General features: G+C 40.2%; 1 protein-coding gene across 1 annotated transcript; it reads left to right on the top strand.

Annotated features, from left to right (window-relative positions):
• Positions 1–96: 96 nt before the first annotated feature.
• Positions 97–27914, top strand: espnla (espin like a). Its single transcript, XM_032572598.1, has 11 exons — positions 97–390; positions 2052–2242; positions 6508–6694; positions 6800–6982; positions 7102–7233; positions 18798–18947; positions 19020–19131; positions 19283–19455; positions 19871–20035; positions 23692–24650; positions 27130–27914. The coding sequence occupies exons 1-11, from the start codon at positions 97–99 to the stop codon at positions 27659–27661; spliced, it is 3078 nt and encodes a 1025-aa protein (XP_032428489.1). The 3' UTR covers positions 27662–27914.
• The last annotated feature ends 1 nt before the right edge of the window (position 27915 follows it).

The following is a 27915-nucleotide window of genomic DNA, read 5'->3' as shown; positions in this document are numbered from 1 at the left end:
AGTGTTTTTTTTTGTTGTGTTTTTTTTTTATCATCATGTGATGGTAAAAACGGTGCTCCGGGAAACCTGCCATATTCTGCGTTAAGAAGCTGAGCAATGGTGCTGCATCGGGCCATCCAGGCGGCTCGAGACGCAGACCTGGCAGCTCTGAGGAGTCTAGCATCTTCCGGTCAGCTCTCGCTCGCTGTCTGCGATGCCCAAGGTGCGGGCCCGGTTCACCACGCCGCTAGGTGTGGACGCCTGGCCTGCCTGCAGCTCCTGGTGAGCGACCTCGGGCTGCCTGCGGACTCACGAGCCTCAAACGGGGCCACGGCGGCGCACGACGCGGCAGCCACTGGTAACATCCGGGAGTTGCAGTGGCTCGTGCAGCGAGGAGGCTGCAGCGTTGAGGTATGTCTAGTTTTAGTATTTAGAAAGAAAAGACCTGAAGAAGAATTAAGTATGAGCTTCAGGCAGTGGCGCCAAAAAGTGGGTGTGAGCTATGTGCTTATGGGGTCGCCGAAGTTATGGTGGAAAAGTAATTTCTAGTTCTGTATTTAGCAGTTGTGTGGATATGATCAATAACTGGAGAACACTGATTAGGCGCCTCTCTGTCATTGCTACCTACTTAAATGTCCGTGACTGAAAGCCTGCTACCCCTAAAAGCTCAGGTAGTGTCCCGTGTTTGTTAGGGTGTCATGAATTGGTTGGGCTTCCCCAGGCAGGTTAGGTCAAGGCCTGATGTGATGAGGCTGGTGAAACTCATGACCCAGGGGCCAGAGGTCACGGTGTGGTTTAATCTTACACATGCCATCCAGACGGATGCTGTAAGCCAAGTGCTTCTCTGCTCTGTTCATCTTTTTGATTATTCCTGGTTCTGCTTGAACTGATCTGTAAATGCTACATCAAAACTTACAGCTTTTGTTAATGTTTTTAAAGTTACAAAAAGCCAGCTTTTTACATTTTGCGTTACCCATTGAATGCATTAATTACCATATCAATAGCTTTGTGTTTATAAATGTGAATTTCAGTTAACTTCAAATGTAAATTATGGTCATGTCCTTAATCTTATTCCTTGACACAAAGTGCATTGCAAAATTACTCATTTTCACATTTTGTCACATCAGTAGAAATGAATCAATATTTTCTATCCAGATTTTCTTTTAACAGACCAACACAAAGCATGACAAATACAAAGTGTAGCTTCCATTTGTATTCTCTGAATACTCTGATCCCCCTAAATAAAAACTAGTACTTGTCTTCAGAAGTCAACTAATTTCTAAATTAAGTCACCCAGTGCATTATTTGATCTCAGTAGAAATCCAGCTGTTGAGTGAAGGCCTCGGAGTTTCATTAGAGAACAAACAGCATCATGAAGGAACACAACAGAATATTCAAAAGAGGGCATGTTCTCCACCAATATCATAAAATAACAGTGTACAGATCCAATCCATCGCATGAAGAAATAAAAAGTTCGGGAAAAAAAACGAGAACCTGAGTCACTGTAAAACGTGGTGGTGGCAGCATCATGTTGTGGGGACAGTGAAGCTGCTATGAGTTATTTTTAGACTTTTGTTTGTAAAAATCTTTGAAAACCATATTTCAATTTTGTGTTGTGTCAGAGACTCAATTCTAATAATTTACATGGAACCTTAACATGTTGTTGTATTGTCTTAGCACTTGCTTGTACGTTTTAACACTTGTATCCTAAAGAGCTGTTTTATGGCTGCAGGTTGTAATCAGTACTGTACATGAACTTTTATTTATTCATTAATGTATTACTAGCTGATTATGTAATATGTGTTGACTTCCTGTGGATCCACTTGCAGCAGTAGCAAGTAGAAATTCTTTCCAGATGTCGGGTGCAAAGCCACCTCCTAAACGTTCTTAACGACTGCACAGTTAAGTTTTTATTTGTTTCTTTTCCTCCAGAATTAGAAACTGTATCGACTCAAATTAAGAGATAATTATATGCTTATTAACAGTAATAGCCTTCGGTGCTGCAGCTCTGGAAAGCAGCACATCCTCCGATCCTTTGTCTTCCTCAGCAGGTCTCTGTGACTCTTTTCCAGGACGGCGACGCGGCGGGAGCCACGGCTCTTCACCTGGCAGCTCGGTTTGGCCGTGTGGAGATGACCGAGTGGCTCCTGTCGGTTGGAGGAGTGGCCACTGCCCAGACAAACTGTGGAGCGGTACCAGCTCACTATGCTGCAGCCAACGGGGGTCTCACCTGTCTCCAGCTTCTCCTCCGGGAGGCGCCCAGGTGAGGATTGTGGGTTTCCAACCACGCTGCAGCAGTTTGTGGTCCAAACTTTAACGAGACGTTCAAAGACTTATGGAAATCCAGGACCCTGATGCATTCTTGATAATCCTGGGGGAGAAAAATGTAGAGTGATTTTCCCCAAAAAATCCTCATTCCAACTGGGACAAGCTTTTTTCTTTCTACAATTTCCACAACCAAATTTTAGAAAATTTCAAACTTTAATATGATTTAAAGTGTTCGTTTGGGTAACACTTTATTTGAAGGGGTGTGCGTAAGACTAACATAACATTGTCATAAATATGACATGAACATGAAGGAGTCTTCATGAATATTTATGACTGCTCTCATGAAGTGTTGTTTGGTAAATAGTGATACTTTTAATGCAAAGTTGACACTTTAAATTGACTTTTAATGCAACTTTTCAGTAAAAGTTTTTTTTTTTTTTTTTTTAACCAAAAGACACTTAATGACAACTCTCATAAACATTCATGAAGACTTCTTCATGTTCATGATTCATGTTTATTACAGAGTCATGTCAGTCTTATGCACACCCCTTCAAATAAAGTGTTACCTCTGTTTGTAATGGATGCTGTTCCAGTCCATTAACCTCTCTACCGTACTGTCCAACCGGATCCAACCTCGGCATTTTGTTGTTTCATAATTTGTGGGAAATCTGTAAGCTAAAAACTAACTAGATGAATGTTTCAAAAGTTATAGCAGCTCATGGAAAATATACAAATGTGATTCATACAAATTAGGGATCCTAGCAAAGCTGGAAGTTCAACACAGATTGTTTTTAAAAGGCATTTATTCTTATTCTGTTTTCTACAAATAGTAATAATGTGACTTTTATTTTAGTGCTGTTATCAGCTAATGTCTTAGTTAAAGCATTTTTAACTCTGAGTGTTATTCTTGCATTTTTTTAAATGATGTAAAAGTTAGATTTTCTCCAATTATTTCTAAATATCCTCATTACCAAACCTGTTTACGTGCCTTGGAAATGATCATCTGTCCTTCCACTGGTTTAAAAATCTGAAACTCAGCATTTAGAGCTTAAACCTCTATAGTTTTTCAGAAGGCAGGACGAGAGAGCAGCCCACACTGGGCTGTGGCTCTGTTTCAGTGGACGTGACCTCCCAGTGACCCCAGCGGGTGATAGCCTGTCGTCAGGTCAAACTGATGAAGTGAAAGGACGAGTATCAGGAGAGAGAGAGAGAGGCTGCTGTGAGGTGCCAGGGTGGAGGATAACTTTCCCCTTTTTTTAAGCAATTCACTAGAGTCACACCATGACCTCCATATTGACTCCTTTCTGCAAAGCCTTTTGTAGAAACATAAAAGTCCGATTTAAGTCCAGTCATTTGATGTGGATGTATGGCTACTTTAAAAGCATGCTGGTTAATGAAGTTCATCCCCACACTTTGAATCCCTGTTATTTTCCTTTACCAAACATCACTTTGCTTTGGCTGATGAATAATTGAGCACAGTTGCTGAATAAAGATGAGTCGGAGCCTTACAGTGTATTCATCTTGCTGCAGTAGCCTGATCTCACAATGAAACATGTAAATCCAACCTTGATAGCTGCAGTAGGTAACTTTTACAAAAATACATATTTGTTAAACTGTCACCATGTCTTATCAGTATAATATGAGACAGATAATCTGTATTATTACACCGCTCCTGGTCAGAAACAACCAATCAGAGCCAAGAGGAAGGCCTTTGTGCTGTCAATCAACGGGTACACGCTGCTAAATGTGCTAATGGTGAAGAAACCACTTAGCATTACAGCAAAATGTTTCTCTGCCTGGTGTCAGGCTAGCCAAGCTAACTAGCCTGAGCATTCATGACAGGCTCCATTGTGGTGAACCAGCTGTAGTGTAGCAGAAAGAAATATTGATTGACAGCGCTAAGACCCTCCTCCTGGCTCTGATTGGTTGTTTCAGATCACAACAGAACCAGAGGGAGAAGGCAGAAGAGCTTTTCACAGATGATCTGTCTCATATTATACTATCACAACATAGTGATAGTTTTAATAAATATGTGAAAAAATAAAAAATTTAAAGTTACATAGCACAACTTTAATCAGCGCTAGAACATTTATTTAGTGGGGAAAAAGTTTATGCTAACATAACACTGCTTTTAGTAAACGATCAGTGGCCAAATTGTTCTACTGTACATATTCCATTTGTCAGTGGAACAAAAGGAAGATGTACTTTATTACACGTTACATGATTGTGGCACACACACACAGAGAGGAGTTTTTGACCATTTGTCTTTGAACAATCCCAGGACTTCAGACTCCTCTCCTATGTTCTGTTACTCCCACTCTCTAGGGTTTAAGTCTGTGGACTGACTTTCACAGCCTGTTTTGACCTGGCTGTGAAAACAGAAGATTGTTTTGTGTCTTTTGAGCAGCTTCCATGTAGATTTGGCCAAATCCTTATTTTTGTACAAGTCTCATTGATGACTTTTTGCTTCATACCATAAACCAAACACCCATTTGTGTTTGTTCCTGAAAACTCAATCTCAGTCTCATACGACCAAAGCACATGAATTCAGTTAAAGTTCAATGGAGTTTGGCAAACTGAACATGGCTACCTTTTCAATGCTGGGACAAAAAAATGTTTATTTTTTTTTCTGGCGTCCCTCCAAGTAGCTGGCATGTAGATAGCATTTAATGGTTATTAGGTAGACTTGGTGACTCCAACGTGCCACTCTTTGCTGCGGTTCTCTAACTGTGAGATTTTTTCCCTCTCCCTTGCCTTCCTGCTCTGTGTGGTGGCAACATAAATATGGGTCTATATCCAGCCTTGTGGCCAGAGAAATGGGCCTCTGTGTCACATCATATTTATACCCCCGGGAAACAGAATTAGAAGTTCCAAGAAACTTTAAACACGTTTTTAAAAAAGTATTTATTGAAAATGATTGAGTTTTATGATAGTTATGTGACTGCTTTACTAGTGATTTTTTTCCCACCTGAGTTTTTCTTACCACTGAAGAAATGTAGTGAAAGTTAGACTTGGATGTTACTACTATCACTTTTGTGATTATGTGATTCTCATTCTGCTTAGCGACCCAGAACAGGAACATTTAGTTTGCATACTTCACTCAACCCAGAACAGGAATCAAACCTTTAGTTAGAGCAAAGAAAGATCCAGAGAATGTCACTCAATCCAGAGCAGGAATTAGAACAAAGTTAGAATCCAGACAAACTCTTATTAGTTTATCTAGAGAAACTATTCATTACTTTAGATCAATATTATCAGAATAAGAATCTAGAAAAACTCTACTAGTTTATAAATCACAGACTACTTATTCTTAAACATGGGGTTATGCTTTTTTGCTTTCTTTTTTCTTCTTCCACTCTTTCCTTTGGTTTGTTGTTTTGCTGTATTTCCTTCTAATTTATGTAAAGCACTTTGAATTGCCTTGTTGCTGAAAATGTGCTATATAAATAAAATGATCTTAACTTGGGTTTAGTTTGATCCTGCAAAATTTATTTGAAGGCTTTTTACACGTTTATCATTTATAAATGTTGGTTCCTTTTCCTACCCTCCAGTCCTAACACACTAAAAACCTGTAATGATGAACAACAGAGTTTACTGAACACAAAAGGGGAATATTTTAGGAAGGCTCTGATCTCCTGACCTATTAAAAATAGATGCGTGGATTTAGAGTAGAGGTGGGCGATATGGCCTTAAAGTTTTCTCACGATATTTTGCGATTACGCTAAACGTGACGATAAGAACTTGTCATTAGATTTTTTTTTTTAGGTAAATGTATGGCTGTCTCACAAACACAAATGGTGCTCTTGAAAAACCTTTCTGTTTGCAATGCGTTTCTTTAGGCACCACTCACATAGAGAAATGTGATTTGTATCACTAAGCTTCACACGGTTACTGTTTTTTAAAATGTATTGGTATCTTTCGATGCTTTTATTGAACAAACAGTGGAGAGAATAGTACCACTAACAATATTGACAATAATCATTAATTGAAATTTATTGTGACAACAATAAATCAATATTCTTCTCATGACAAAAAATGTATCACAATAAATGATAAATGCCTCTAATTTGGAGCACATACTTTGATATCTGTTCTCCCAGGCTGAATCCCATCAGTCTTTCCATTTGTGAAGCACCTAAAGATAATACTTCTGTCTCTTTACTTCACTTTACTTCTATGAAAAGCATCCATTTGTAATTTTATTGAATGCTATTGGTTCCTGTTGCTGCAGTAACCGCGCTGTCCGTGTTCTGGCTGCAGGTGTGTGAACCGGCAGACGGCCACAGGGGCCACACCGCTGTACCTGGCCTGCCAGGAGGGGCACCTGCACGTGGCCCGGTACCTTGTGACAAACCACGGGGCCGACGTTCACCTGACGGCCTACGATGGCATGACGTGCCTTCACGCCGCCGCTCACATGGGCCGCCGGGCTGTGGTGGACTGGCTGGTCAGTGCTGGGGATTTCTCTGACCTTTCTCTGAAAAGGTTGTTGTTGCTGCTGCTGCTGCTGCTGCTTTGGTCTGAGCTGCGTTTTGTGAATTTTCTAATTCAGGTGACCTGCACCGACGTGGGTTTGTCCTGCCAAGACAGGGAAGGAGCAACAGCTATGCACTTTGCCGCCAGCAGGGGGCACCATTGCATCTTGGAGAAGTTGCTCCACATGGGTTCTAAAGTCATCAAAGATTTCTGGGGAGGGACCCCTCTACATGACGCTGCAGAGAACGGGGAGCTGGAAGTTAGACTAAGCTGTTTATTTGTTTGTTGGCACAATTTAAAAGGGATGGGGGGAATAAAGCAGTTTTATATGTATTGTTATTTTCTTCTCTGCTGATGTTGTCTCATTTGATTTCTCAGAGCTGTAAAATCCTGTTGGCCAACGGAGCGAACTCCACAGAGGAGGATATTGATGGGTTCACAGCAGCAGACTTAGCAGAGTACAACAGGCACTCTGAATGTGCCAGGTACCTTCGTGCCATAGAGAAGAACGTAAGCTCTCTGGCTCAGCTGCGGATTTCGGTGCAGTTTCATTTCCTTTGCCTAATTTATGTTTTTAAACATAAGCAGAGGTGGGCAGAGTCGCCACACAATGTATCACGATATTTTGCTCGAGTAAACATATTTTTACTACAAGTAAAAGTACAAAGTAGTACACGAAAAAATAAATAAATACTTGTCATGATAAGTAAATTGTCCCAGAACTTATTACGATAAACAATTACTGTATATTGTTGTTTTGAGACCATTTTCAAGTAATATAATAGTAATAATGGCACAATGATGCAAGAACACATCCTCAAGGATCAATAACCTTTACATTCTAATTGGAAGATGTTTTAAATGTCCAAAACAAATAGAGAAAACAACAGAAACAATAAATGAAATAAACTATGAAATCTCTGTAAACAAAATTATCTTTCAAAAAAAAAAAGGGGGCTAGTTGAGACCAAAACACCAGACTGACGACTTTTATCACTCAGTTTTTGGTGAAAAGAGAAAAACGATAAATCAAGCAAATGAAAATGATTGAATTTCTTTTAATTTATCATGCGATTAACTATTGTTTATTGTGACAGGCCTACTCTCGTGTATTTTTAGTTAAAACAAACTTGTTCTTCATTCAGTAAAGTTACTCACTGTTGGTAAAGTAGCCAGATATTTTACCCAGTTAAGCGTAATACAGCTGAAAATAATTGGCTAAACTGGCATGTATATTAATGTCCATTGCCTTTGTATATTTTAAATAAATGAGGTATATTGCAATAAAACTTCTCCTAACTTAGTTACTCAAATAAATGTAAGTATACTAGCAGTCCAACACACTAGAGGTATAGCAATGAATTTCACTGCAAGTATGTCAACAATATATGTATTAGTACCTTTATTTTTAACAACAGTAATACATAAGAAATTAGACATTACAGTGTTTTCCCTTGCGATTGTATATTTTAAACAGAAATACTTGACTGCTGCTTTCTGAGGGGATTTGAAAGAATATCAAACAAACAAAATGATTAGTATCCAATGGATGACACATTCTAATATGTAAAATACTTTTAATTGAGAGACACACTAATCGCCTCATTAGGTACGACTGTTCAATTGCTTCTTAGCGCAAGAAGCAACTCAGCCAATCACGTGCCAATGCATTTAGGAATCTGGACATGGTGAAGACGACTTCCTGGAGTTTGAACTAAGTACCCACAGTAGACTGGGGGTGGGTGTGTTGAATGGATAGTGATAATATCTCATAACTGTGTTCATGTGATGCGAGTATTGAACACTAGATAATAAACTATATAATTTTTTAGCTCTCAATCCATCAAAATTCATCTTTCTGAAGGGCAAATAGTGTTTGTCAGGAAACCAAAGTGCATCTTCTGCAATAAAAGGAACAAAAGGGATGTAGTAAGCAGACATATTCTCAGACACATAATTCTAACACTTCTATTGGAAATGTAATAATTATACTTAATCTTGTCAAAATTACTGTGTATAGAAGCAACACAACAGTTTTTTTTTAGCAAGTTTGAGCAAGTTGATCTTTTTTTAATCCAGTGGGCACATCATGTTAGTCCCATCAGTTTATGCACAAGTATGTCATGGGCTGGTCTGAACAAACCCCTGATCTGTAGAGATTTATGCTCACAATCATCTCTCAGGCTTACAGAGAACGACCTGGAAAAGAGAGACGATATCCAGTGATTATTATTATCCATAATCCATTCTCTGGGTTTTGTTGCCGACCATGTCCAACTCTTTCTGACTGCAGTGCACCCATCTTCTGCTAGCTTCTTCCACCAGGCTAATGCATTGTGTCACAAAGCTGCAGTCACCTGAACTCAGCCTGGTGTGTTGAAAATGACGGTGAGGTCACTGTACTCCGGTGAGGTCACTGTGCTCCAGTGACCTCCACTGTGACCAAATCTCAGCGTAATAGAGCATCTTTTCACCTGACTGAACTGGAGACATTTTACAACTTTCCAAACTGGATATTACACTGATTACCTAATTCTGCGATCCAGTTACTTGGGGAATTTGAACTCGGAGCTGGTTTTGACAACAGACCCGAGGTGTTATGGTTAAGAACACATGGTTTCAACATGGTGACATCCATAAACATTGCTAGCAGTAGCTTTTACGAACATTATTTTAAGTTTTATTTTCCATAAGCAAACACTACCTTTAATGTGTTCAACTGAGAGCTACAGGCGGTGTCTGTAACAGTGACACCGGCTGTGTCAATGTTGGTTGACACAATGTTGGTGTCTTGTGAAACCAACATGTTTCCACCACAGTTTACAACTTGATGGGTGGAGCGGCCATATTGAAAAGCTGCCTTACCAGTCCTAACTGGAGATGGTCTGTTGCTTGCAGTTTCCTAGTGAGAAATCTGACTTCGGAGGGCTTTTCAGTCGATTTTTAATTTTTTTTTTAAACGGCAAAGTCTGAACGGCAAAGTCTGAACTTCCCGAGTACAATTGGAGTGCAGGATTATCATTAGAAAAAAGTGAACTGAAAAAAAAAATCCTTGTATTCGTAAGTGTAAAAATTTTTTTGCCCTTAGCGCCCCCACCCACCGTCCAACAGAAACAGCTGGCAGTAGCTGAAATGCTAGGCTAACTGCAATCTGATTCTGCTTCCCGTTCTTCACCTGAGTCCTCTTTGGCTTCGACGTGAAACAAATCAGAGCTCCGAACAGGGAATGGTGGTGGGGGGAGGCTGGTCAACAGCAAACATCTGGAAAGTCTTGAAGCCTCCGTGAATCATTTTCTTAATTTGTAACATGCATTTGATTCGGGCCGGGCCGGGCCTGTCACTCCGCTGAACTGCTCCCTTCCACTCTGCTTGATTGCGCTGCTCTGGGTTTAAGAGCTCTAAGAGAATGAAGGATGAAGGCTTTGGTGTTTAATAAGGCATTACAGGCCACAATGGCGTGTGATCAGGAGGAGATCCATTCCTCTCCGTTTGCCTCAGAGGGCTTTATGGGATTAGCTCTGGTGTGCGGGAAGCACACCCCTTGTTAATGAGATGAATATTTTAGTGGTAACAGCTTGACGTGAGATTCGTGTTTCTTTCTAAATGCTGACGATGAATTCGAACGGAGGATTACAACCGATTATGACATCAAGGTTGCAGCTCGTTGGATTGATTTTGAACAGTATCCTTCAATCCACACAGCGGTACGTTTGCAAAAGTACTCACATCTCAGGAGCTTTTTCTCATTTCCTCATGTTCCAAGTTCAAACATCAAAGTATTTTGTTGCGATTTTGTCCGTTTGATGAATGCAAAGAAGAACCAATTGTATACTTTTTGCCTGTCCCATCTCAAAAAAAATTTCCATACAGGATGATGCTGCAGTCAGTTGGGTTTGTGTGCTCAGCGGGTCAAAAAGTTACATTTTGGTTTCAATGGACAAGAGCGACTTAATTCTCTCCACACATCAACGAAAGTTAAATTTGCAGATTGACGGTGTCTTTTAAAAAAACTTGCTTAAACAAAGTTTCTCATAATGTTATAAATGTAAAAAAAAACATCAACCAAACACTTTGTAAAGGCACACAGTAAGCACAGATGCACTCCAAATAAATCCATAAATAAGTCAGCTGAGAAGGTTAGCACTCCTCCGTGAAGAGGATGATGATGGTGAATCGGCGAGGCGTGGCTGCCGTGGCTCCAATTCACAAACAATTCCCCCATATAAACAATGGGAGCTAATTAGCACAGGGGCCGGTGTGGCGTCAGAGGCGGTCGGGCCTATCGGTTACCACTCTCCTGCGGCTCAGGTGGAGGGCCCAGGGGCCGAGCCTGATACGGGATCTGCCGGCTTATGTTTCAGTGTTTTCACCGCTCTGATGCCTGGAACCAGCAACTCAATCCCTCAGAGTACCAAGGAGAGCAGGATGCCATTGGCCTCAAACGCTCGTCTGGTCCTCTGTGTCATGTGTTCTTCTTTTCTTTCTTTTTTTTATTCCAGTGACTTGGAAGTGTTATGATTGTCACCTCTGGGGACTGTGTGTTGTCGGTAGACAGTAGGGTGTATCGTGTTTCTTGGCTGTGTGTTGGTTGAAGTGGATACAAAAGCTGGATGTTAACAAAGAGGTCATCTTGACCGCGGACCTTTAAGTAATAGTAGGCAGGTTTAACTCCTTGTGATATGAAGGGAGTCGACTCTGTAATGCTTTAGACTGTGGCAGGTCTCATTTTGGGTCAACACTGCAAAATCACACAAAGTATTTTTGGTCTATTTTCTTGTTCAAATATCTTAGTAAACTTGAAAAAAAGACTAAATTAACTTACAAGTAACTATTCAGCTTGTTTTAAGTTAATAATTTTGTAATCTTCATGGAAAAAGTACTAGGCAGATTATTTTCATTATATCATCAAACAGAGAGTTGTCTGTTTACGTTCATGTTAGAATCTGCTCTGTCAGTCCTGAGTTTGCATCTCATCAACGGCTCCAATCAGATAAACACTAGCAGTGTAAGCTTCTCTTCACACTCATTTGAAAAAATATGGGATGCAATTTTAGTCAACCCACTTACTCCAATACCTCTAAATCAAATCTAAGGATGTTTTCACACCTGATAGTTTGGTGGATTTGGTTTGATTAGGGACCACAATTGCAACATTTGCTACATTTCCAGCTGGCGAGGTTTGCTTTCACACTCCACTGTGTCAAACGACCCATACTAATTGAAAAACATTGTTACCTTCTCGCCTGTGCGATTAGCCAACAGTTCTTGGTGCTGTGCTGCACCAAGAACTATTGAATGAATCGAAAGAAAACCTCAGAAAAAGATCAACAACTTCCCTCTTCACAATTAGCAACTTCTCCCAGTAGTGCTAGACTTGCATATTTATTTTGGTTCTGTTGACCCAGAATGCATTGCACTGTAATCCACTTCCTGCTTTTGGAGCGGTGTCCGGACCACTTGCATCCTTATATGCATTCAAACTGTGCCAGAGTTTACATCTACTGAACCGAGTCCAAGGCCTTTATGTGGAGCAAAGTTAACTTTTTTTGGTCTGTTTAGAGCTCCGTTGTGCATTCACACCTCCTCAAACGAACTGGACTTTTTTGACAGTGGACTAAACTGGGCTGGTGTGAATGCAAGTTCAAACCTACCAAGACATGACCTTTTACCCCAAGTGATGGGCTATGAAGGAGAACATTAATCAAAGAAGCAGTCATCAGGGCTGTTGTAAATCTGAAGGAGCTACAGAAATCCAAAACTCAAGAAGAAGAATCCAAAGAAGAGTCTTTTAACTATCAGTAACAAAAATGGTCTTTATGGAAAAAGTGGCAAGAAATAAGTAATTGCTGAAAGAAAGCTAACAGAAGTACTGGTTTCAGTTTGCCACAAAGTATTGTGGGTGGTGGAGCAAACATGGGGAAGAAGGCAATTTAGTCAAATGAGAAGGAAATAAGTTTTTTTACCTTTCCTTCAAAAAGCAAACGTGCATTCAAAACACACAAACCCAATAACCTACATTGAGATCTGTGGCTGTAACAAACACTTGTATTTTTTAAATTCCATTTAATTCCTTTCAGAAATGACTTTTCATACAATGACATGTACAAATCAGAACAGAAAAAAAACTGGAAGAGAGTCAGGCTCACATTTCTGTACGAAAAAAACGTTGTGACCGCAACATTCACATGATTCATTCAAGATTCACCGAGATCGTAATCTGACAGAATGCTCATTGTTTGCTCTAAAGTTTCACATCAGTTTCACTTGGATCAGTTTTTCCATCACGTTTACTCAACGTTTAGCCAAATACAACCACGCTTTACCCTGCTTTATAGCATGAAAGAAGAAAAGCAAAGTTTCTTTTCCACTGCGATGTTTAACCTTTCAGGACAAATTCTTCAGATTCTCATCAGGTCTTTGAATTCTGTATATAATCAAACGGCCAAAGACAGCCACACATAACATGCTACACGTTGTAGTTTACAAAATCCCTAACTCTAAAAGCTCTTACTGCTTCCATCTGCGGGTCAATAGCAGCCAGGTGCTGCTAATCAAATGCACTTCATCATATCACCACCAATCATAAACACATGTATAGAATCAGGTTTTTCCAGAATGCAGCACTGCAACATTCAGCTGTGGGTTAACGCAAGATGGAAAGTCAACAATAAAAAATAAATAAATAAAAAAACTGGTGCAAAAGGCCATTTTCATACTATCTGGAATCAGTCGCTCTACAGAGACAAGAATCTCCTCTCAGACCTTACTTGGCCCTGGTTAGCATGTTGTTCTTACAATCGTAAAAAGGGCCATCGAGTGTAATTTGTTTGGTGCGGTTGTCAGTAGAAAGGCTTTCATTCTCAAAGTAGAACATGGACGTGTCGCATTTCATCTTCAGAAACCGCAAGACCTACACCACACGACCAAAGTTTAAATGTTTGGTCACAATCGACAGCAACACATTTGGAGAAAACCAAACTAGATGTTAATGGGAACACCCCATACCAACTGGAAAGCATTTGGGCTGATGATTTGAGCTGTGCAGCCAAAGACGCTGGACAACCATTCAGTCACTAATTGAATCGCAAAAGTTTCAATTAAAATGCGAGGCCATCTTGCGTGACAGCTGAAGCCTGGCGCAAACCTTTTCATGAAATAGAACAAAGATCCGAAATGCGGCGTCAAAACTGCAACAGAATCTCAGACAATGTGTTGCGATGGGCCATTGCAACACATGGCTACTACAAATTATAGAGCCCTCGCAGGATGATGAGGCCACCATCATTTTTCTTTGTGCAAATGTTGTTTCCAAGGTGATGCACGATGTTAGGGTTCCCCCACACATTGAGCTTTGCATGTTGGCCAAACCTTTGGACCTATTTCACCAGAGATTCTCCTTTCACAGGCCTCCTCAACAGCAGTCAGTCTGTGGGGTAAAAGTGGTTGGCGACCTTCTATCATACTACCACTGGAACTTCATGTTGCTTTCTTCCAACAATGGCTTTCTTTCTTTACACCAAATTTGTGAAGTGTGTGAATAGTTCAAACATCCATTGTTTGAACTATGTTACAGATTCTTTCACCTGAGCTGTTTTTTTAATCAATGACACCTTGATAAAAACCTCTGAAGGCAGTTGGTTGCACTGGATTTTTTTTAAGGGTTTCAGAGTTACGGGGCTGAATAGAAATAAATATTTTTTCTTTGTGAAGGCTGACTACTTGGTACGAAATCTCAATAAAGTATGCTAAGGTTTGTAGTTTTAACTTGACTTAATGTCAATGATATTCAAGTTGCTGTGAAAAAAACATAAATTGTTCCAACATGCTATTGCCAGCAATACTAGGAATGCTGAAATAAGGTCAGATGGATTAGCATTACACGCTTTAGTGTGGAGTATTTGTGTTCACCGGGAGCTGCTGGAAAAACACCACCTGAGTGTGCGAGGATAAAATGTCTTATTTTCCAGCTGCTCTTCCGCTGATACTTCCCGTCGTGCTACAACACGGCCATTTGTCTGTCCATGCATTAGTGACATTACCAGCCACCCAATCCCGCCGCTTAATTATTAACGCCACTCACCGATCGGTTTATTGTTTATTGCCTGACGGCTTTTGGCCACCGGTCGAGATGCTGGAGAGGGTTTTAAACAAGTGGTCCGAGGTCATGAGGCAGTGTCACGTAGGCAGCGCGGGAATAAACCCCTCGGACGTCCGGGCCGCCTGAGTCTGTGCCTGTCGGGCTGTCGGCCGGTGTGGTGAGCGGCGTCAGGTCGGTAAATTCCCCCGCAGATCGCTGTGAGTTGGATTTTTTATTTTATTTTATTTTTTTGTCTTATTTTTCCTCATTCTCTCCGAGCGGTAGGAAGTGACTAGCCAGGCTGAGTAATTATTTTCCTGAAATGAAAGGAAACATTTGTACACTCTGTCCACGAGGCCCGAACTGGCAGATGTCTTGGCAGCTCTTTGCCTACTTTCTGATCAGTTATTGCCTGTTACGGTTAGGCATGACTAATACAACAGGCTTATTGCTGTACTTTATTTTGTGATTGTTGACTTTTGCGTGGACCTTTGCTTTCCTGTGGAGCCCTGTGACCGCTTTTTAGATTCGACAGTTTCATCCAGAGTGATTGGAGTTTTCCATCGAATGGCAGAAGCAATGAATTCAATTTATTTCTCCTTCATCTCCCTGTGACAGATGCAAATAATGTTGCAAGTGTTGGCAAAACACATTGTCAGTTATTAGCCTCGCAAGCATTTACCTCGGCTTAGGGAACCTGAGCGCATGCTGCCATGCGAGAGGGAAAGTATTTACACTATAGAGTTCTGTGTATAATGCACGCCCAGTGTATACATTCCAGGTTGCAATTTATCACCACTTTTACATGGAAGCAGGTTGCTTTAAAAGATTGACGCCAGTGCTGCGTTACATGTCGTGTCCTTTAAGTACACATGGTGTTCTGAAACACTTACGCTCTCATGTGGCTCGCCCTTTTGGGAGTGAAGATTACTGTTCCTGCATGCAAGACAGCACTGTTTCCTAACTCTTGGCTGCTAATCCGCGGAGATCGCGGTCTCTCTCTCTCTGTCTCTCGTCTTCAGCCGAGGGAGGGTGGCTCCGAGCCAATTGCAGGCTATCTGTAGCTGCGTGGCAACTGTGATGGAGTGCTGATGAAAACCAAATGTTTTCTGGCCAACGAGTCCAATTAAACACACACACACACACGCATACACACACACGGCTCAGGCGCTGCTTTCGGGACATTGAACTGTTACGAGAAGGGTCACAAGGCCTCCTCCCCTCCCTTTTCCCAGACCGTAATGTTGTTTATCTATTTGTGGATTGCACAACTTCTGGGAAGTTTGTCTCTCCGCCTAAGCAGTGTCACAGCATATTTTTATGTAGCCCCACATCAAAGTGCCGAGCGAGAGGCAGGACCACCTCTTGGACATAAAGCACAACAGCATGCAGCAGCATATTAGGTGGGCCTTTGATGTTTTTGGTTGCTAATAATGTCCTTAGAGAGCTGAATTTGATTTGCATTGTGTATGGAGCGCATTAAGACAATGCAGGTTCATTAAAGGGAGCCTAAATGTTTCCATATACTCTACATCCTCCCCGGAGCGGTGTGAATGCCGCCACTTATTCACGCTCCCTTACTACACTCCCTTTGTTCTTTTCTTTTACAGAGGATGTCTGCAGGACTTAACATGGCACCTTCCGTTCGTTATGACTCTTAAACTTTTGCTTTGCCTGGGAAGATTTCTTCTTCTTCTTCATTTGGTCTTTGTTTCAGTGAAATAATATTCAGACTAATGTTATTTTTGGTAGCCAGTAAAATGGAACCCTATCTCCCCACATTTCTCCGCCACAAATTTTGTCAAAAATTGACTTCACTTGGTTAGAGAACTGTCTAACACACATTTTCACTCACAGCTGGAGCCAGTGTTTTCACTTTTTTCTTTTCTTCCATATTTCGCCAGCTTGTTAGATCTTCTGAATAACAAATTGTCTAGCCGTCATTATGTCAAGATATTCAATAATGAAACGTTGAGGTCTAATAATGAGATACCTAACCTTGATGCTTAACGTCATCAACCCAATCAATGAGCTTTGGTTATGAAAAGACAAGAGAAGGAGACCATGATTGGATTGAGATTGTCACCAGATGGTACATGAGAATATTTAATACATACTGAATACCCTAATCAGGATTCCCCTCATGTCATTTAATAATAAGCATTTACCAATATTGAGTCCAGGTTTGATACCCTGTTAAAATCTAAACCATGCACTTAAAAATAGCAGCTTTAAAGTTCAGTGAAACAGCTCTAAGTTTCATCAGTAATGCTGTTGAGGTTTCATACAGTTTGCGGCAAAGTGCTACACCAAGCTAGGCTAGAATGTAGAAACATATTTTACCTGTTGGTAAAACATCCAATGCTGAGACTTATGGTCAGCTTCAATAATGTAGACACATTTTCTGAAAGGATTCTTTCTAATAAAGATCATAAAATTTCAACATGTTACAGTAGAACAACATTTTCTTTGTTTCTCAAGGGCAAGTGGGTGGAGGATCCGAGCTAGCCAGGGGACCTCGGACCGACATAACACAGAATTGAGGCTACCAACTTGCTAATATCTAAATGGATAATATTAGCTTATGCCAGCAATGCCTAAGACCAGTCCTCAAGAGATTAACCTAAAAGCCACAGAGTAGTAAAAGGTGTCAAGCAACAGCTGTAAAGATGCTTCAGTAGAGTTGTACTGCTACCCTGCTTTGTACTCCTCTCTGTGTAACATAGTTAGCACTTTGGCTAATCAAAATCCTTCGTCCTTCCCAGTTCCTCTGTCTCTTAGCAATATATTTATGAACAATGCCATTATCTTTGTATTTCCAGCTAAAGAAAGTCTTAAAGGGTCTTACAGTGTTACCTGACTTATAAACTTCCAGTGACAGCTCACTGTTTTTATATTCTGCCATGTTTGTTCAATTGAGCCGCTATGAGGGAAGGGCTGAGTGCGAGTGTGTTTGCAGCATTGCTGTGCGCAGCTGTGTGCCAACTTGGGAAGAGACAAATAGCTCAATTTCTATTTATTTTGACGCAATTGAGTTCCCTTAAGTAAGATATTTTTAAATCATTGATTACATTGACATGTTGATTATTTTGACATCTTATTTTCAATAGTGCTTTGCTTTGAATGTCAAACTTTAAAGGCTTATTTTTCCGCCTAGAGAAAGCCACATGGCATTATTAAGCTGTTCCTTTTTATATACACTGCTCAAAAAAATAAAGGGAACACTTAAACAGGTGTTTAACACTTAAAGTGTTCCCTTTATTTTTTTGAGCAGTATATTTCTACTCTTTATCAGAAAAATCCCCAGTGTTGCTACAGTATTAAAAATACCAAGAATAGTTCTCTTGGTGTTGTTATCGAGTTGGAAATTATAGTACTGTAACAATCCTACATGTTGCATGTTGGGACCATTTATGAGTCAGAGAGAGGAAGCTGAAGCAGTCAATACTGTCTCTCTTTTACTTTGTGGATTTTTGTAAACGGTAGCACGATTGTGTAGAAAAAAACAGAGTTATTAAATTGACAATTTGAATGCATGCAGTCTGAAACACTTGCACACAAAAATAGGATGTGATTTTAAGAAATTGTCTGCAGAAATTGTGGCTCCTTGCTGGGGTTGCTGCAGACAATCAGAGGCAATAGTTTAGTGAGAGAGTCTGGTTTCATTTAAAAATAATATGCAAACCAGTCTCAAGTAGCGGATCTGAACATTTCTAAAAGACACTGAAGACAAAAAGAGGCGTTTTGGTTTTTACAGAAGCACTATCTGAAAGTTTAGGCTGTAAAATAGAAAGCTTATTTGGCTAATGAGACCTTTAGTTGATCCTTCAACTTTGTGTCAGATAGTTAGATAATGCCCATTAGTAGAATTATTATATTAATATTAGTGTAACCCAATAAACAGACAGCAGTGACTAGAGTCTAATCTTTAACTTTATGATCTGAGCCACATTGTAGCTTTCTGATTGTCCGTATTTTCATGGTTTGATACTTGTAGGCGTTGTGGACGGACAGATCCATTGAGGTTCTCGCTCCGGCAGAGGAGGACATCCAGGTGAAGCCGACTGTGTTGTTTTCACGCAGCAAAGAGGACTACTATGGGAGCCTGAATGAGGAGTGCAGAGACAGTCACATGGATAGTCTGAAGGTAAACACTGAGGTTCTTTCCATTTCTTTCACAATTACTAAATTAAAACAACCTAAAACCTCTTCTTTCAAGCAACCTGAGAGTGAGGAGTCACCACAGGCTAGATACCCTCAGCCTCCGTTACCTTCTACTGCAGAGAGAAATGCAGGAAGGAGACTAGAGCAAGTCCAGATTGCTGCATCTGGTAAGGCAAACATCTCTCTTTATCTTGTTTAATAACTCTTTGAGCAAAGTGGTGGGGGGGAGGAGGGATTGGTGCAGTTTAATACTTAGTGTCTATGTTTAATCTGCAATGAAAGGATTAGGGCATGAAGTACATTTGATTTATTTTGCAGTTATTAAAGGTTTTAATCAATCCAAGGCAGCTGGGAGTGAGAGAACTGCCTCAGCTGATAAGACAACGTTTCCTGATACGAACCTCCTGGCTGAGAAAAAACTCCTGGGTGACATGAAAAACATTAAATCGCTGAGAGATTCAGGGATGTCGGGAGTTTTTACAGGACAAGCGGTAAGTTCACTGCTCTGTTATACAGTTCAAATAATCTAAGCACACTCCTGTTACTCTGAGAATTTTCAAAATTTATTTCCTATTTATGAAGAGCGAGCCTAGAAGATATTCTTTTGATTTAGATAGTTTAAATTTAAAGCTTATGTCTTCCATCTGAATTTTAATAATAACACACTGTACTGCAGGCCAAGATATGTCAAGTGTTTTTGCTAAGAGGGTTTTATTTTTTTGGGGAACACATTTTTGTGCAAACACAATCTTTGGTAGCTATTTTTGGCATTCGGCACATATTCAACTTGAGAAAGGTGCAACCCCTATCAAAAGGTTACAGGAAAACCTGGCTCCTTTGAAGGAATTACAGATTCACGAGGGTGTTTATGCGCCACGTCCTACCATTTTCTTGCTTTCTTGCCAGAGCAAGATGGTGGTCCTTCCCACTGAGGAGGCTAACCTGTCAGACATTGACTATCTGGTGCCCACCCACGATGAGAAAGGTCAGCCCATAGCTGAGTGGAAGAGGCAGGTCATGGTGAGGCAACTGCAGGCGCGGCTGCTGGACGAAGAGGACCAGAGGAGGAAGGTAACGTCATCACCCACATTCACTAGTGCTTCACAAGTTATATTTCACTCAAAAGCTACTAACATTCACACTGATAGTTCAGATTAGGGCTGATGTAAAAGAATGTTTTAGTAACCGAGTACTCTATAGAACATTTTAAGAATATACGAGGAATCGGATCTCTCTCTCTCACCATTCCTACTGTTCGCTCCAAAACCGTAACGACGCGATTCCAACACAAAGAAAGCTGTCGTAGTCCAACCATCGCACCGCAAAATTCAACAATCCTTATTTCTCCCCCAAACCACGCTCGGTTTGGGGGGGGAGGGGAAGTAAGAGCGCTGCCCACCACAAATAATGATCCGGCCGGAACACAGTGCGCTACATAATTTAACGAAGTTTCGAGGCAGATAAATTTTCCTCGAGGAATTTTAATAATCGAGGTACTCGAATCATTCGAGGAATCGTTTCAGCCGTAGTTCAGATATTGAGGTATGTTATTGTCCACAATCAGCAAAAAATCTATTTTATTCAGAAGCTCTTTTTCTTCTTTTATAAAGCAAGGTTAGCTTACATTGGCTTCTTTAATTAGGACCTGCCTGACAAATGAGGCATTGCAGCAGAAGAACTTTGTCTTAAAAAAACAGTGGTTGTTTTGTCAGGGCAGCTCCTCAATTTCAAAAGAAAAATGACTTATGAGACATACTTATGAGATGGACAAGCAAGATTCTAGAGATAGAACAGGTGACAGCCTGCAGGATACTACTATCGGAGGGTACACACAAAGCTATCATTGCACCTCATCCACACGAACACAGCCGCATCCCAGACACGCATAAACCTAACACACACACACAGACATGGTACAGGAACGCAATGTGCATGGCACAGAAACAGATTCCCAGGTTCAGGTGGTGTGTCTGAGACTTCCACAGGTGGAGGTGAAGCGACAATATTTTCTTAATTTCTACTCTTTTTGACAAATTTAACTTTCCCAGTATAATGCGACGCTGGGGAAGAGGGCGGCACGTGACACGTGCCGCCCTCACGTGCTGGAGATGGAGATGTAACCTTGCTTTTTACGACCTTAAGCTAAAGCTCTGTTGAAGCCATTTTTATTTCCGCATTCAGTCTAGATCACACTTGGCTTCAATTATAGTGAATGAGATGAACCTGAAGTAAAGTTCAGCCATTTAGAAGGATTCTTTTGGATAGCTGCTCATTTTCACTGTTTAACTTAAGCAACAAGCTGCAGAAAAGCTGTAAAGGTTCAAAATGATCACATTGTGTAAAGGTATCAATAAGGATAAGAGGGGGAAAAAAAAGCTTTCACGGCATTTAATACAAAAACACACACGGTCCTATCTCACTGTAATTGTGGAGACTTGCATGGACTTCTGTTGATTTCTGCTGCCTAACCCGGACATTTCCCCTAAACCTAACCTAAGCTAATTTTTCTTCTGATGGATAAAGTTTTGAGCAATCAGTTTAGATCCAAAACCTTCAGGGATCTGGCTAGAACTGTCAGCATGACTGAGTCCAAGCATACATCCAAATCCACAAAAGAAGGATTTCATTAGAGGTAAAGTTAGTTATTGAATGGCCTAGCCAAGGTACAGAGCTAAATCTCTGTGGTCCCACAATTAGTGCTCTCTGTTCAAGTCTAGATGTGGGATACTGACAGACTCCTACCAAAGAAAACTGAATGCTGAAATCATATCCAAACGGGCTTCAACAAAGTATTAATTAACAGTGGTTATGCAACCAGGTTGCTGCAACTTTCTTCCCCAAGAGATTTGCTTTTCGGTGGAACCGTTTTATCATAGTCTTGTGTTTTTTTTTTCTTTTTGCATCATGTCTTGCTAGAAAAAATGAGTCTCAGTGTATTATTTATAGTTGGAGATGTCATGATGGCTGGAGTGGTCTGAACTTTGGCAAACCTGATGGGCAGAATTGGTCAGCAGTGACTGGAAATGTTCAAATATGTTCGTGTTGCAACAGAAAGTCAGAAAGCAGAAACTCAAAGCAAATCTCCACAGTTTAGTTTATATGTAGCTGGAGTTATTTTGTCCAAATATAAAGAAAATCTGAAATAATTGTCAATTTCAGTAAAACCAGTGTCCTTTGTTTAATTTGAGCCCCTTAAAAGAACTTCTGTTTGAGTCTTTGTGGATGATATCTAAATATATATTTTTAAAATCTGTTATTCAAGTATTGCAGCCATTGCATTGTGGAATTGAGATATAAAACTGGGAAAAGTGATTTTAACTGTTGAGTCTGATCTGTTTACCTATTGATGTGGACAAATTTACTGACAATGCTGGAAAACAGTGAAAGAAACCTTTAAATGAATCCACCTTTGCTGGGCAGTAGCCCAAATGTACACTGGAAACTAAATTTATAAAAAAACAAAACACAAATGTTATGCCATTGCATTCAATTATTCAGTGGGGGAAAGAAATGTGATTTGCAACAAGAGTTGGCACCTCTTTCAATTCTCTTAAACCAAATGTAGCTGAATATTTTTTTCACAAAGTCTTCACAACAGCCATTTAATGCTACCCAGTTGCCAACTAGTTGAGTGATGACAGAAAAATTCTTTTTGTGTCCCACCATCACAAATGTAAACATGTATAGTTTGTATAATTTGTCAGCATTACAAATTATATAAATTACTGACAAATTATGTTTTAGTCAGATGAGATTGACTGAGTTTATCCCGTCTAGCGGACTCTACCAGTGAGCTCAGAATGAGCTGCCCTTCGGTCTTTCAAATGTTCAGAAACATCTGGCCAAATTACAAGTAGTATGTTGTTGGAGACCAAATCAAGCTTATTCTATGGCAATCTCAGTCCATAGATCTAAGTCCTGCATAAAATCTCTGGGTCTGAGCTGTAGAATGTGATTATGTGAAATGTTATAGCAGGGGAGTACGTGCTGTCCTGTTGGAAAAAGGGTTTTTGTACAATGCATTTCCAGAATGGGTACTAATAACTTTGCTCCTATGGATGCTTCTTTAAACATAAAATAAAAATTGCGTGAGAATATGCTACTGCGGTAAAAAAAATATATATATATTTTAAGACCTCTTACTGAACTTGGACAAATTTGCCCAGTTCTGTACTTAAAACTAAATGAGAAAATCCTGCCACAAGTATTGTCAGTAGTGTGCGTAATAATCTTTAATTCTGCTGACAACTGTAAGTCTTCGCTTTATATAGCGCTGACATTCAAAACACAAGTCTAGCCCCCAGGACAAATAGGTCCAACTAATACTTCATCTGTTTTACCACGTTAATCCCTTTATAAGTAATGTTTGATTTCTCTGTCGTTTAAATCTTCCTCATTGCGTCGCCTAAACAAATAGCTTTTGATTTATCATATTCAGACTATGATGAGAAAAGCACAAATTGTGCTGTGACTTTGTAATGCTGTTTTATATCTGCATTACATCTACATTAAAGTCACCATTTATTTTTAATTGCTTGTAACAAATCATTCACACATAACGCATTGTGAGTCGAGTCATATTTTTGAGGTTTGGATGAGAGCTGTATTGCAGTTTTACTGTATCATTACTGTTGTCCCTCACATGTCAAATCATTTAAAATGTTTGACGGGCGTTATAATAATATCCCCTGTATTCATCTGCCTGCTGTTTGCCTCTTCTTTTACAGGAAAATGGGAGCAGATATGCCAAAGTCAGCTGGAGGTACTCCCAAGCCCACAATGCCATCCTGGGACCCTCTGGTGAGCTGCTGACAGAGGATGACCTCATCTATCTGGAGCAGCAGATTGCCAACGTCTCCCTTCAGAGGAACTGCGCAGGTTATGAGCTGGAGCTGGCTCGCCTCGCCGAGGAGCTCAGGCATATCCTCCCGGCTCCCATAGTCAACATCACTGTCAACACCCAGTTCAGGAACTTCAAGAGCCAAGTTCCCCTACCTGTGTGGTGTGGCCGGATCTCCGGCATCGTAAAAAGCATGTCTCTGCTCATGACCAACCTGACAGACCAGCCCTACTGTAAGATGCCCAACACTGAACTCATCACTGTGTTTTCTCAGGCACCAGACAGACAGATCTCCAACAGGGTGCGCAGGGAAAGCATCGAGGACGAAATCCATCAATTCGGAGTGTCCGTGAGGACTTTGAGGTCAAATTTCGAGAAACAGAACACATCTTTGTCGGATCACCAAGAGGAGAGCGTCATGTTCTGTCCTTCCGCGCAGCTTGAAGATGCACACCTCGACAAACAGCTGAGAGAGTTGAAACCAGCTGCTGAAGCAGACCAGAACAGCGACTCTGGTATTGACAACGACGAAATTGTTGCAGATGTTCAGGAAACAATCAGCCTTAGAAAGGAGCGCATAGTGGTCCTGTTCTTAGGTCACTGGAAAAAGTCTGCCTACGCAGTGACGTTGAAGAGCAGGGATGCAGTCGAAAGGAAGATGAGCAACGGAAACCCAGGGAGCCATGATGAGTATGGTTCTGGTCGAAGAGGCAGCGCAGAAAGTGACGAGTCCGTTATGATGAACAGTTCACTGGGACATTTCTTTAAACAGAGAAGTGCCGTCAACAAGATGATGGGAAACTGGAGGAAAATGATCTCCAGTGTCCCTTCCAGACAGATTCGCAGGTAAGGCTGGATGACATAAAACAGGGGTGTCAAACTCCAGTCCTCAAGGGCCGGTGTCCTGCAGTTTTTATAAGTGCCACAGGTACAAAACACTGGAATGAAATGGCTTAATTACCTCCTCCTTATGTAGATCAGTTCTCCAGAGCCTTGCTAATGACCTAATTATTCCATTCAGGTGTGGTGCAGCAAAGGCACAACTAAAAGTTGCAGGACACCGGCCCTTGAGGATTGGAGTTTGACACCTGTGACATAAAAGCATCCCCAGTGTTCAGTAGAAATTATTCTTCAATGGTACCGGTCCTCAAAAGTATACTTTTTTAGATTTGTAACATTACAACCACAAACGTAACTTTTACACTAGGACCAGTGGGCCAGTAGGTTAGGTTTTGGTCTGCTCTTCCCTGGATACATTCTTTGAAATGTTTGACTGGAGGTAAACTGGAAACAGGACTTCTTCTGGCTTTTCTGCCTATTCTAGTCTTTCCATATAGGTTTCATATCTCAAGGATGTGAACACCCAGATATCTGACATACCTGCTCTAGCTCCAAGGCTGGCCCATGACTTGCATGTTTCTAGTCATTCACTCATTTGGTGACACCTAGAGGGTATGCTGAAACACTGTTGAAGATATCGAAACAATTGTTGTACACTCAGCCTGCATTTTTATCCACAAGTTTATATGAGTGCATATCGATGCAGAAAGTACCTTCAACAACAATAACTAGATTATTATTATAATTGTTATCCTTGTTAATATTAGTTGTAGTTATGGTAATAGAATAAAATAGAATAGAATAGAATATACTTCATTGATCCCCAAGGGGAAATAGCTTATTTGTTGAAAGCTACTCCATCTTAGGTAATAAATACAAAGTTTGTATGTATAAGAGTGATAAGTTCAAAAGTTCAAAATGATTAGATATAAACAAATAAATAAATAACAAGCAACCACATGCATTATAGTAATCAATAAATAACCTACAAATAAGCACAGAAAAAAAATGTAATCAATTAGCACAGACTTGAGCATTGTAAAGCCTGATGGCTACAGGCATAAATGGCTTTCTGTGGTGCTCTGTGTTAAATAAATGTAGTTGCAGTAGTAATCTTGGACCACTACTATTATTAGTAACAGAGTAGTAAAAGCAGTAGTAGTATTAATAGTACTAGTAGCAGCACAGCAGTACTACTACTAGTAGTAGAATTAGTAGCAATACTAGTGTTAGTAGTAGCAACAGAACTCTTAATTATAGTATTAGTAGCAGTAATAATAGAACTATTAGCAGTGTTAATAGTAATATAGAAGTAGCCACAGTGGTATTAGCAGCAGCAGTATTAGTAGTTTTATTAGCAGAAGTATTAGCAGTAGAATTAGTAGCAGCAGTAGTAGGAGTAGCATTAGCAGCAGTAGCAGTATTAGCAACAGCACTATTACCAGTAGCATCGTCATGAGCAGCAGTTTTAGTATTAGCAGAAGTAGCAGAACTAGTTAGAACTAGTAATTCTGCTACTTCTGCTACATGACAAACTTTCAAAACAGTTTTTAGGATACAACATTAAACCTTTTAGAATAATTAACCATGACATTTCTGCATCTAGCTGTGTTTTTGTTTTGTAATACATCAGCAATTTTGGGGGGGAAAGAAAAAAAAAAGAAAACTTCGCTCCCTTCATTTGAGTGCAGTTGCCAGTGATGTCTTGTGTGGTCTTGTTTGAGAAAGCAGCACATTCATTTAACCACACAGCAGTTGACATCAGCATGAATGAGCGGCACACATGCAAACATCTAGTGGTTTATTAACCAGAAGGAGGGTCTGAGTGATCAAATTATGACTTACATGTTATCTTTAACTTATGAGTAGAGTGATTTTGTTAGAATGGCCTGGAGTGATATAAAAATCAGGGTTTTGAGGTGTAGTAGCATTTGACATATAGTCTTTTTGGGCTGCTGTCCAGTCATCATTTCAGAATTGGTTTATTGTCTGATGACAGCAAATAATAAAAAAAGATATTCAAGTGGGAGCAGTTATCTTGGGAATTTGGCTGGATTACAGTGTAACAAAGTTCAGAAATTCAGAAAGACACAAACAGATGTGGCACCATGTGGAATACAAATGCTCTGAGCTGCTGAGATTTTTTTTTTAATGTATTGAGTTTAACGGCTGCAAATTTATTCCACATTTTCATTTTCTCAAAATTGATATAATCTTGAACCATTTGGAGAAAGCAATGGATCAAGTTTCATGCTGACGGTGGCCAATATAGTACTATCATTCATCATTCTACATACGAGTTTAAATCTCACATTTCAACTTTGATCTACTGGAAGAAAGAAAATATTTTGAAATCATGAACTATGCCTGTAGAAAACAAGCAGTATGCCTATGTTAAATTACTGATTAAATATAAAAAGAAGTACTTCTATATGAAAAAAAAAACTGTCTTAAGTCTTTAACAATCTTGTGATGTTTTCCACAGGCTCCACAGGCAGAAGGCCCTCTTCTCCCCAGAGCAGTTCCTACCTCGTCTGGACGGGGTGCCAGTCGACTACGACAGCCTGACCCTGGATCTCTTTATGCTGGGCTACTTTCACATCTTGGAGTTGGATCTCCCTGTGGATGAAAGGAAAATGAGGCACTTGCTGTGCTTCGAGGTTTTCGACCGTTTGGGGACGTTCCCCTGGGAGACAATCAGAGAGTTTCACAAGGCAGTCGTACAGGACATCGAGGCTGGGAACCGTGAGTGGAAGGACGGCTTTGAGGACATTAAAGTGAAATTCTTTGGAAACACTGTGAGTGAATCTGAAGACGTGTCCAATGTGGTGAAACCCATCCTCCCAGAGGTTAGACAGGTCCCTAAAGTCATCGTTCAAACACCTACGCCTGATGAGAACGTGCTCTACGGCGGAACTGATATTTCCAGTTTCAGCAATGAAGAAATATGTCAATATATTGATCGCAGTTTTGCTTTTTGGAAAGAGAAAGAGGCAGAGATCTTTGATTTTGAGTAGTTTACTATATCTTTTAAATTTTTTTATGCTTTGTAGTAAAAGATAACTATGAATTATAAAGTAACTTGTTTCTATTAAAGAACATGTTCTGCAGTTTAGAGGAAGCTTTTTTTGTGGTTTCTTTAATTATGACAGTTAATGTCATGTTTCCTTTAATTCTATTCAATATTGTCGGATGTGACCTAATTTGTACAATTTTTATAAGGTTTTACTGCACTGTGCTTTAGGAATTAAACAGCAACGAATTTCAGAAC

Source organism: Xiphophorus hellerii, chromosome 9, assembly GCF_003331165.1.
Source record: "Xiphophorus hellerii strain 12219 chromosome 9, Xiphophorus_hellerii-4.1, whole genome shotgun sequence".
NCBI classification, from domain to species: Eukaryota; Metazoa; Chordata; class Actinopteri; order Cyprinodontiformes; family Poeciliidae; genus Xiphophorus; species Xiphophorus hellerii.
Note: the sequence above shows the minus strand (reverse complement) of the source record. Positions and strands in the feature narration are given on the sequence as shown.

Excerpts from the sequence above, each read along its gene's own strand:
- espnla (XM_032572598.1), top strand. The coding sequence starts at position 97 with ATGGTGCTGCATCGGGCCATCCAGGCGGCTCGAGACGCAGACCTGGCA. Across the intron at positions 391-2,051 it reads GAGGAGGCTGCAGCGTTGAG|GACGGCGACGCGGCGGGAGC; the intron begins GTATGTCTAGTT and ends ACTCTTTTCCAG. Across the intron at positions 19,456-19,870 it reads GAGTTTTTACAGGACAAGCG|AGCAAGATGGTGGTCCTTCC; the intron begins GTAAGTTCACTG and ends CTTTCTTGCCAG.